Source organism: Microplitis mediator, chromosome 5 (assembly GCF_029852145.1).
Source record: "Microplitis mediator isolate UGA2020A chromosome 5, iyMicMedi2.1, whole genome shotgun sequence".
Classification (NCBI taxonomy): Eukaryota; Metazoa; Arthropoda; class Insecta; order Hymenoptera; family Braconidae; genus Microplitis; species Microplitis mediator.
Genome location: NC_079973.1, coordinates 17,480,069 through 17,492,649, shown reverse-complemented (window position 1 = coordinate 17,492,649; position 12,581 = coordinate 17,480,069). Strand labels below are relative to the sequence as shown.

Genomic DNA, 12,581 nt, shown 5'->3' with positions numbered 1-12,581 from the left:
CGTTACGAATGCGCTCATCATCAGCATCGTCGTCGTCAACGTTGTGATTAATTCTGCGGCCACCAACAGCAGGGTTTCGGTGGTGTCTGCCTCCTATATGCTCGTCTATGCGTCTAATAGCGTTGGCCTCTTCAGCGTCGTCTTCTTCATGACCTTCGTCTTCTTCGTCGGCTTCCTCTTCCTCTTCGGCGTCGTCAGCCATTTGCTCTCTTTCGACCAGCAACGCTGCTCTTAACTTAGCTATCAATTCAGCCTTTCGACCTGTCGTCCGGAGACGCCGCCGCCTGAGCTCCTCTTTGAGCTGAACGACCGTCATTCGCTCCAGTTGATTCTCATCCAACTGTATCGCACCTACATCTCTTGCGACCTGGTCAATCACTTCTTCCATTGTGTCACTAAGTTTATGCACTCCACTAAATCGAAACAAACTTCACTGACTAACTTTCACGCACACAAATAATGTTCCTGATCGCTGTGATCCCGGACGAGCCCCCAATTGTAGTATCGTATTATTGATGGTGATATAAGTATTAGATACTGGTTAGTAAAAGGTATCACAGGACAGGGAGTAAATTATAATGTGTGTTGCATTTATTGAAAAGCAAAGTAAAAATACAATCCAGAGACTACCAACGTCGGTCAGCTCTCGTCGAAGACTACTAACTAAAACGCTCTTACAACTTACATCTAAAAGCCTCATACCTGGGTTTATTACCCCGCTCGTACGTACTTACAATGTTTTTTCCTCTCATCCTAAGTAACTACAGTGAACTATAACTTTACAACCTACGACTACGTCGCTCGAATCTGGCGACAATCTGTCCGGCACATTTTGACAATATTCCTTATCCTAATCCTTGAATTTATGGCACTTAAAAATAAAGTAAAGTAAAATAAAATACTGCACACTGAAACTAATTCTGAGAGACATTTTTTTTTCGATCTCACAATCATATATGATCATATGAAATCTTCTATGACCTTATGAAATTCTTCTAAGAATTCAGATAATCAATAAAAATTTATGTGATTTTATATAAAGTTATGAATAAATTTGTAAGATTACAAAAAAGTTTAATACGGTTATATAAAATCATATATGATTATTAGGGTGGTTCAAAAAACAAACAAATTTTTTTTTTTTTCCAAACAGGTTCAAAAGTTTCGTTTAGATAAAATAAGACGCATGTGAAAATTAGAGCTCTTAATAATTATATTAACATTGTCCGCATTGCACTTTTCTATTTCCCATAAGAATAACATGGAAAAAATTTTTTTTATGTCTTCTGATTTTTATAAGTAGATAACGATGCGTCATTAGAATAATTGGCAGGCATATTTTTGTAGGAAATTGAATGTTCTACAAAAAAAGATTCTTTTCATTTTTTGAGGAATCTATTTGTTCAAAAGTTATTTGAGGTTGAAGTCGAATTCATAATAAATTTTGAGATTTTCTTACTTTTCCGGCGAAACTATCAGACCTATTACAAAATGTTGTTAGACTTTCTTTGTAGACATTTTTATTCCCTAGAAGTTATTTCAAATAAAGTTTTTTCGAATTCCGCGTTGTTTTCTAGTTATTTTTATGTTAATGTCAAGCTCTTAAAATCCATCAGAAGACTATTTTTAACTTCCCGCTAAGAAAATTGTAAATTTTTAAAAAATTCGGGAAGTTATTGGTTTCGGTCCGATTTACGAAAATCGAGTTTTCATCAGATGTCGACGTTTTGAGGTCCTAGGAAGCTATTCTGATTAATTTCAAGATGATGTCCGAGTGTATGTATGTATGTATGTACGTACGTACGTACGTATGTAAATACCTGTATCTTTCGAACGGATAAACCGATTTTTAACTTTAAAGTGTCATTCGACGCGGCTTGTCAATATCTTGAAGCTGAAAGAAAATTGAGCTTAATCGGTAGGGCTCGTTCAGAAATATTCCAAAAATAACCTTATTTCAAAAATGTTTTTTTTGGATAACTTTTAATGTGTTCGATGGATTGATTCCAAAATGGATTGGGCTCTAGAGCTTTATAAGCCGCGTCGAATGCCACCTCAACCATCTCAATCGGTTAATTTGTTCGAGAGATATCGTTGGCGAAAGAAATGATAAAAAACGGTTTTTTTCGATTATCTTTGAAGTGACTCATCCGATCAATTTCAAAATCTAATTAGCTCTAAAACTCAATAAAACGCGCCGATTGCTACCTCAAACGTCAAAATCGGTTGATTAATTCAAAAGATATCGGCGCTGAAAAGTTAAAAAAAAACATTTTATGTTATTTTTTCCGGATAAATCAAAATATAATGTGCTAAAATGTGTCTGAAGTCATACCAACTCTTTCTCAATATAGTCTCTTTCGATCATCAGATAATGTCATGTAACTTGTTCCTGAGTTTTAAACATACTGTCAGCAAAAAATTGAAAAAACCCAGTCTTTAATGTTTTTCTCGGATATTCCATATATTATTGCTCTGACCTAAGTCAAAGCTCATTCAAATCTTGATTTTGATCACTGACATTGATTTCTGCCTCAATACATGTACTTCAGAGAACATAATCGAAAATAAAAATTTAAAAGCTGCTTCTTTATTAATGATTTTTGATTCTTAACTTTTAAACTCTAGCATGAAACGTTACTTGTTAGATCTTGGAAAGCTCATAAAAAAATCATTGCATGTAATAGCGTTTTCGAGCTCGGAGAGCTTGAAAATATATTCACAGTGATGTTTCCAAGCTCCTTGAGCTCGAAAGCAGCGGGAAGTTTTGGGGCTGGCCCGCAGGGCCAACCGACGCCCAGATTTTTTAACTTGATTTGTCGAAAAAATTCAAACTTTTTCAATGATTACCATTTAAATTTTTTGTTTTTATTTTTTTTTTTTAAATTTAAAAGTTCTCTGAGCACTCAAAAATTTTTAGCATAATGTTATGAGAAATAAGGCTAGTTAAAAAAAATTATTTTTTTCAATTGGAAAAAAAATGTAAATCGAAAAAACATAACTCAGAAAAAAATGGAGGATTTGCAGAAAATGTCAGTTTTATATAATAAAAAAAATCAAAAATCGTAAACATCGCAAAATTTTTGATTTTTTTCGAAAAATTGAAAAAAAACAATGAAGATAGGTTGCAATAATTTTCTTGTATTTTTTTCGAAAAACACATTTAAAAACCAAAATTTTGAAAGAAAAAACGTCCCAATCAGTCGAGTTTTGAAAAAGTTATAACTATTTTAAAAAAAGCCTTTTTTTTCAAAAATTCATAACTTTTTCTTGATTGGGTGTAAAAATTTGAAAAAATTATGAGAAATGTTTTTGATGGGGTAAAAAAAGAGAAAAAATCTTCATTCAAATCTGAAGGAGTCGGGTTTCAAAGTGGTCGATCTAGCGTAGAACGCTCCTAATATAATTATTAGGGAGGCCCAAAAAAACCGATTATTTTTTTGTTAAGAGTCTCTAATAAAAATTTGTTAGTTTAAGATGTTTTAAGAAGTCTCTTCAAAAATCAGCTTGATAAAAAATTTTCAAGAGGTCGCGCACGAATTCTGATTATATCAAAAATGATTGGAATTCGGATTTATTGTTTTTGAAATTTTTCTTCCTCGTGGCAGCAATATTTTATATCTGTAAAATTATGACTATGCTAAAAATTTCAGCCCAAAATTAAAATATTTGAACGGCGCTCAAGAATTTTGAATATTAACTGATAATATGTAACTAATACTTTGAATTAGTTTTTGTATTCTTTTATAACTCAATTACTGTCATTTCACTTAAATGTAACTTTTGCATAACCGAAAATATACAGGACAGACTTAAACGACGAAAAAAAATTTTCAACGTCGAGAAAAAGGAGAAAAAAAAATCCTACGGACTTAAAAAAAAAAAAAATTTTAACACAATTTTCAAAAAAATATTTTGTAAAACAAAATAAAAGATTTAAAAAAATAGGGGCTGTAATGTTTCTACTATCTTACTTACTTAAATCTAAATGCTTAAATTTTTAAACTTTAACCCTATTGTTGATTGGCTCACCAGCTACCAGGATTCATAGGATAGGGTTTGTACGTTACTATTTCTATTAATTAACTTCACCAGAAGACCTCATTAAATTATGTATATATTTATATTTATTGAGAATGACTTAATAACTATGTACAAAAGAATGCAATGTATAATTGAGTAGTTTTTGGGCTGGCTTGCTTCCTCTTTATCTTCGGACTGCTACTCAACAATAGACTGGTGTAGGGTTGGTGCTTGGCTGCTGCTGGATCTGGTATACCCCGCCGCTAAGGAAATGCTTTAGTACAACTTTACCGTAGGTATGCTTCCACTGCATATCTGCTCGCTTTTCTGCTGGTTCAACACTCGGGGTACTGTCTCTCCTGCTTATCTGGCGTTGACTCGCGATGCTCCTTACTCCTAGTCTCTGAGCTGTAATCCGTGGTTTGACTCGTTTCTGTAGTATACCTTCTCCTGGTCGCTGCCGAGTAATACTGTGTACGATCGCCTGTGTCCCCGGCGCTGTGAAGATACCACTGTCTACCTGGACAATGTAGCCTCCTCCACTGTAAAAGTGTTGTTGTACGGCGTTGCGTGGTACTAGCGGCTGCACAGCTGCCTCCGTAGGACCGTTGGTATACGTCTGTATTTCGCAGCTTCCTCCACTGTAAAATAATTTTCTGACTATTTCCGGGAATATAATGTGTATGCAGGATCGCTACTACTCCACCGCTCTTCGGTTTCTCAGATGCTGACTGTACCCAGTACTCACCTCCACAGTGAACTGTCTCCGGACTGCTGGATCTGGTATGCACTCGCTTCTTGACTGCAGCATAGACCTCCGTATGTACTCTTGTTCCTGCTGTAGTGAATATATTGCGACTCCTGCTGTGGCCAATATACCCTGTACATTGCCGTAGCCTGTATTCTGCTGCTTCCTGATCTGCTGCCAGTATTGGCAGGGTGCGGAGTATAGGGTGGGGACAATCGAATCGATTGTAGCGCCTGCAGTGGACGAAATACGCGTTAAATTTAAACTTAAATTTAAACTTAAACTTGTCTTGTGAATAGTTCAATGAAAGCAGTGTTAAAAAATAAGAACAAGTATTTGTTGTGTTGTTAATTGCAAAAATACTGACAGAAATAGTAATTGCAAGTTTTATACATTTCCATTCATGATGTTCATCTTTGGCTAAAAACTATTACGGGGAATTTTTTAAATTACAAATTTTTAACACAAAGTATTTTTGATTATTGAGTTTTAAAATTTAAAATTACGAATAATTGAAATCACTTTAATTTCTTTACTTAATGCAAATTAATAATTTTAACTTTGAAAAAATTATAATTATAATTATTTTAACTCATTTGTTATTATGACTATTATTGTTGTGATTATTATTATTACATGCTAACCTTATGTCGTTCAAAATAATATTTATTTTGTATTTATTAAAATTTTTTATACTTATTTTTTTCAGTACAATCTATTCTATATCTTTCTATATCTCCATCTTTCAAATGTGGTATCACACAAATATTTCGCAATCTTTAAAAATTTTAATTATTTGTTTATAAAAACTTTCCGTGTTCTCTCTGTGCTTTTTGAGGATGATTTAATGCGGTCGACAGATGACGTTTTCGTCGCGCACCCTGCCAATACCACATATACCGTGTACTGCTGCTGCTCTGCTATGCTATCACTGCCAATATACCCCGCATACTGTGTACTGCTGCTGTGAACTGGAATTTCTCCCAGTTTCAATGCTTTCAAAAGTCAGTTCCCGAGTACTTTTCTCCGAAGGTACTTGTTACTCTCCTACAAAATATTTTCTTGTAGTCTGAGCTGATCTTATCTTTCCCCTGTATTTGGATCAGGGTTAACTCGTTCGAGTGACCCGTCGTCAAGCAAAAAACGATCAGCGCCTTTTCCCGCCTAGCGGCGGTGCTTGGTTCTACTGCTGCTTTTTTGCACACATTTTCTCTCTCTTCTTATTATCCTCTCCTTCCCCGAACTTCGCTTCCACGAATTTTACGTTTTTTTTCGCGTATTTTTTTCCTCTTTTTTCCTTTCTCTTTTCATTTATTCCTATGCTTAAATATGTATTTTGTAATACCAACCGCAAAAGTTAGATTTTCAAGCTATTCTTTGTCTGGGTAAAGTATGTGATTTCCAACGAACTATAGTTTAGTCACTATTCCTCGCACACGTGTGGATAAGTAACTTCTCTCTCTCTCTCTCTCCCTTTCTCTTTCTCCCTCTGTGAGTATTGTAGTGTCACGTAAATTTTGCTCTGTGTTTAAGAACTATTTACTGTGTTGTGTGCCTTCGGGCGTTTTTTATTTTGCAGATCACTGCTAGCTAACATTGCAGGCCTTATTATAAAGCAATTTGTTTCAGTGATAAGGCTTGTGATAATAAATTATTCAATTAATTAAGTTATTGAGGAATCATTTGAGGTTACTTGCTTTCTCACTTTCACCTGACGTTTCTCTCTCGGACATTTGACGCATGCGCTGTGAGTACCTATTAGTTTGGCTTGGGATTGAGCGTTGCTATCTGTGTACTTACCTACACTGACTCGGAATTGCACGCTAGTGACACCACGCTACGTGTCATGGATAACACTGAAGAATTGGATCCTAGTTTACCACCTGTTTCATCATCTGGTTCTGACTCGTCATCCAGATCCACTGATTCTCGCAAGAGAACTCGAGCGATAGATGAAAAAAGCATGGATCCGCCACCTAAAAAACCTGCTGCTAGTAAGATCACACTGGCTGCTGTCATGTCAGGCATAAATGCTATAAATTCTACTCTCAAGGAGCACGGCTCACTGCTTAAAGATGTACCTGACATAAAAGCCAATCTTAAAAAATTCTTAGCTGACATCACTGACCTAAAATATACTACTGAAGAGCTCCAAACTGACAACGTCACTATCAAAGAATCCGTTGCCGATGTCATGAGTAGGCTACAAAAATTGGAAGCAGCAAGCTGCAGTGGAGGTACCTCGACTGCCAAACGCGACAATGAACTTACCTCTCTCACTACTATCACTAACAGCAACACGGTTAACCTTCAAAAGGCTCTCCACACCAACTTAAACTGTCTGGAATTTGTGATTTCTGGTTTTCCTGCCTGCTGTCTTAGTCATGACCAAGCACAGTTATTACGCCTTGTTAACTCTATACTTTCTGTGCTAAATGTTCAATTGGAACCCAATGAAATTGTCAGTGTGAGATATTTGTTCAAGCACAACACTCCTGCCGAGTCATCTTCTGGAGTTTCTGGCAGTTATGCGACTGACAACATGAACCGTACCTCTATTGCCGTTAAATGCTCTAAGCAGGCCACTGTATTCAAGATCATCTCGGCTAAGAAGAAGCGTGGTGTACTCAACTGGCACATCTTAAAAACACAACCTGATGTCGTCTCTTCTCTTGCCACAATACCTTCAATCAACTTTAGCATATATATTAATGAGCTGTTACCAGCAGAACTTTTAAACTGCTTGGTGAAACAAAAAAAACGTTAAAATCAGCTGACTTCAAATACATCTGGTCCAGAAATGACTCGGTGCTGGTCAAGAAAGATGAACACTCACTGATACAGATTGTTACTTCTACTGGGGATATAGCTAAAATACTTGAAGATCACTCTAAAATCAATTTAAACTAATCTGTCGTCCATCACCCAATGTCATCAGCAGCTCAAATTCAATAGATATCAGTGCATCATTTTGAGTCTGTCATCTAAATGCCAATTCTCTAGAGCGCATCTGGATGAACTACGGCTCTTCCTGGCTTCCAACAGTCTCTACCACATCATCGCAGTCACGGAAACTTGGCTTGGAAATCACATTTCTGACTCCGTCATCAGTATACCGGGTTACAATCTAATTAGGAACGATCGCAACGTACATGGGGGTGGCATTGCTCTCTACTACCACGAATCTTTACACTTAAAAGTCATCCTCAAGCCTGTGATCATCTGGACTGGTCAACCTGGTGCAGCTGAATATATAACTTGTGGCCTTTACCCGGGGAGAGCGTTACCTATTTTTGTTGATGTTGTTTACCGGCCGCCGCATGCACCTTTTGGTGACCTTGCCACTACTCTCGGTACTGTTTTTGATGGGTATAGTCAGAAAATAATTCTTAGGGACTTTAATGCTGATCAGCTCAGTTCAGGACCAGATGCTGACTATATGAGGTCTTTTATGGCTGCAAACTCCCTCAAGTTGGTAAATCATGGTGCAACACATATCACTGGGCACTCTAAAACATGGCTGGATCTCATTATTGTTGATACTATGGACTGCATTAGCTCCTGGGGTAAAAATGATCTTCCTATGGTGGTGGACATCTTCTGATACTTACCACCTTTAAACTCAACTATGTAGCTCCCTCTGCATCTACTATTCAGACCAGGAAGCTTGATAGACTTGCCGATCCCAATTCACTGTCTCTACTGGATAACTTGGACTGCTCCTCGATCGTCTCTGCGGAAATGGACATCAACCGTGTCGTTATGTGTTTCACGGATGGCTTTCTAACACATGTCAATAGTATTGCTCCACCAAGAAGTGTCACTGTCAACTCACTACAGCATGCACCCTGGCTGACTCACAGTCTAAAAGAATCAGAGGATCGTCTGCGCACGCTTTATAAGCGTTTTCGTCGAAACAGGTCTCCAACCCTGCTAACTGAGTATCGCAGGACCAGAGAACAACACCGAGCTGCTGTGAGAGAAGCTAGGGCTGCTTATTATCGGTCTCGGCTAGTGAACCTCAACAGCCCATACGAAAAAAATATATATCCGGATATATCCCGGGTACGTCCCGGCCAATCTGCATATAAACGACATATATAAAAATGTATGTCTCATATATGCAGATTGGCCCGGATATATCCGGATATATATTTTTTTCGTATGGGAGTAGTGCCATGTGGCGTGAACTACGCAAACTTGGACTTCTTCGGGCCACTTAAATTAGAAGACTTGCTGTTAATGCCACTGAGCTATGCAATTCGTTTGCTGCGGTGTCGATTGTTGAACAACATCGAATTCTTCCTGCTAATAAGCCCAAGAAATTGGGTAATCATCCTGAATTTTCTCTCAGTGAAGTCTCTGTCGAGACTGTACGGTTTGCCCTACTTTCAATGCAATCTGATGCGGTGGGTGCTGATGGAATCTCCAGGAAGATGATTAATTTTACCCTGTCAAGTCTTCTGACCTACATCACTGACATCTTCGATCGATCATTATGTGAATCGATCTTCCCGGAGCCATGGAAGAGATCGGTTATAATACCTGTCAACAAGGTGCCCAATCCTTGCGGCGTACAGTACTACAGACCTATTGCACTGCTTCCTGTCCTGAGCAAAGTCTTGGAGAGACTGGTATTTGACCAGATTACGAGGTACCTAACCGAACATGATCTTCTTGATCCACTACAATGTGGATTCAGAACTGGGCATAGCACGCAGACGGCTCTCATTAGGCTAGTCAAAGATATCCGATTCAACATGGATAAACACATGGTTACTCTCCTGGTACTCTTTGACTTCTCCAAGGCTTTTGACACGGTTGATCCTGACCTTCTAATTCGGAAGCTAGTGATAATCGGCTTTTCTGAGTCAGCATCTAGTTGGATTGCTTCTTATCTGACTGGCAGATCCATCGCAGTTAAAGACTCTGATGGGAACCTCACTGACTGGATCCATACTAATGCCGGTGTCCCCCAAGGATCAATACTAGGTCCACTCTTGTTCTCACTCTTCATCAACGACATTGGTATGTGCATTCGGTTCTGTAGACGTCTTCTCTACGCTGATGACCTACAAATCTACCTGGCGTGCTTACCCCATCAGCTGGGCGAATCTATCCAACAAGTGAATGATGATATTGAGCCTATTTATGCTTGGGCTGCAGCAAATCGACTGAAATTAAATTTAAGCAAGACCAAGGCTATCATATTTGGCTCTGCTTCACATGTAAATATGATTGACCAGTCAATCATCAAACTAGGCTGCAATGGTGTAATGATACCCATTGTACGTACCGTTAGAAATCTTGGTGTCTATATGGACTCCAAGCTAACTTTTGAAGACAATGTGAAGCATATTTTGGCCAAAGTCAACTGAACTCTCTATCAACTATATGGTCTACGCAGCTACACTAACGTAAACATGAGGAAAACTCTGGTAAATGCTCTTCTGCTTCCACATGTTAATTATTGTGCTGCTGTATATCTTGGTATTGGCTCTGGACTTAATCTTAAGCTGCAGCGATTGGTAAACGAAGGCATTAGATACACACTGGGTCTGCCCTGGGACTCTCCTATCACTCAGGCCAGAATAAATTTGGGTTGGCCTACTGTCAGCATGGCCAGAGCACGTGCAGTTTTAATAATTGTGCGCAAAGCTCTTATTGAACGTGCCCCATCTTACCTAACTGAACTTCTGGCAGTGTATTCTGCCACTAGGCTATTCAGGAATCAAACCAGTTCCAATAGACTGGTTATTCCCAACCATCACACACAGGCTTACAAATACTCATTTGCTGTTGCTGCCCCATACTTATGGAATGACCTACCTGATGAACTGAGGTCAGTACGTAGTGCTTCTACGTTCAAGCGTGATCTGGGCTCCTGGCTGCTGAAAACTGATGAGTCATGGGCGATGAAATTCTTCGTTACGTGACCACACTCACATCATACAATCCTGTATGATGTATGAATGCTATAAAATTTTTTTTTCTATATACGGAAATCTCTTTATACTTTTTTATATGTTAATTATCTGCTTATTATTATTATTTACTTTATATATTTTGTATTTTGTTCAACAACCCTGAACAATAAATTTACTATCTAATCTAAACTCTCTCTCTCTCTCTCTCTCTCTCTTTCTATGTAACTCTAAATTCTCACACGTCCATGTACAATTGCTACAGTTCATAATAATTTTTTATACTTTTACAATCGCTCGCTAGGTAGCATGAAAATCCGATAGATGTTAGCAGTTAATTCATATAAACACCCAGAACCTTATTTTATTAAATTGAATTTTTAATAATGAAAATTTTTCGATACGTTATTATTAAAAGTAGGAATTCCGAAAAACTAGGAGTCTCCTAACTCGTTTAAAATTGTGATACATTCTTAACAGACCGAGGGCGTAGTCTACGGTCTCGCTGCGCTCACCTGTATAACAACGTCCTCGGTCTGTTGAAAATGCGCCACAATATCAGACTCGTGACATCACTCCTAGCCTGTCGGAATCCCTACCTTTGCACACGAGTATCGAAAGTAACTACATTTTCTCGCCTCCGGGCGAATATAACAAAAAAAAAAGAAAAATATCTATCGGTTAACTGCTATTTTGCCAAGGAGTCACCCATCCAACTAATGTTCTGCCTCAATGCCGCTCAACTTTGATAATCGCTTGATTGCCGTCTGCTTCTCTAGTCTGCTTTATCCTTATAAGTATTTAAGAATCGATAGCATTACTCAAATGAAGTGATCAAATTCATACATCCTACATCAATGATGCACCAAATATGATCAAATTTTATCACATTAGTGTTCTTGTATAAAATTATAAGTTTTTCTATATAAAAGAATCATGAAACTATATAAACTTGTATATATTCATATATGATTTTATATAACCATATTAAACTCTTTTGTAATCATACAAATTTATTTATAACTTTATATAAAATCACATAAATTTTTATTAATTATCTGAATTCTTAGAAGAATTTTATAAGGTGATATAAGATTTCATATGATCATATATGATCATACATGATTATGTATAACCATATAAAACGTGCTCTTGTAATTTCATAATGTTATATATAATCTTATATGAAGTTACATCGAATTTTATAAAAATTTTATAAGATTATACGAATTATTGTGAGGATTTTATAAGATCATATGAGTTTTTATATAATCATACATGACTGCATATAATTTATATTATTTTATCTGGTTATGTTATAAACTTATATATAACTTTATAAAAAATCATATCAACTATTATAAAATCCTTATAAAATTATGTAAATTCTTATAAGAATTTTATAAGATCGTATGAGCTTTTATATGTTCATCATATATAACTATATATAAGCATATGAAACTTTACCTGGTATCGTTATAAAGTTATATATAACTTTATATAAAATCACATCAATTGTTATAAAATCCTTATAAAAATATATAAATTCTTGTAAGATTTTTATAAGATCATGTTAACTTTTATATGATCATATATAATTATATATAAGCATATAAAACTTTATCTAGTACTTTCATAAAGTTATACATAACTTTATATAAAGTTATATCAATTTTTATAAAGTCCTCACGAGAGTATATTAATTTTTATAAGAACTTTATAAGATCATATAAGCTTTTATGTAATCATATATAATTTTTATATATTTCTTATATGATCATATATAAATTGTATATGAACATATATGTTTATATATGATCATATAAAATCTTTTTTTCCCGGGCTGTGCAAAACGAAGTTTCCGCTTTCCGCCTCCGTCGAGGAGA

The 12,581-nt window shown here is 36.4% G+C and overlaps 2 protein-coding genes across 3 annotated transcripts in view; both read left to right on the top strand.

Annotated features, from left to right (window-relative positions):
* The window catches only part of LOC130669047 (uncharacterized), a 198,901-nt gene that overhangs the window by 182,194 nt on the left and 4,126 nt on the right, over nucleotides 1–12,581 (top strand). The gene's annotated exons all lie outside the window — the stretch shown is intronic.
* On the top strand, nucleotides 10,195–10,707 carry LOC130667336 (uncharacterized). Its single transcript, XM_057468848.1, has one exon. It carries the CDS (start codon nucleotides 10,195–10,197, stop codon nucleotides 10,705–10,707), a length of 513 nt encoding a protein of 170 aa, XP_057324831.1.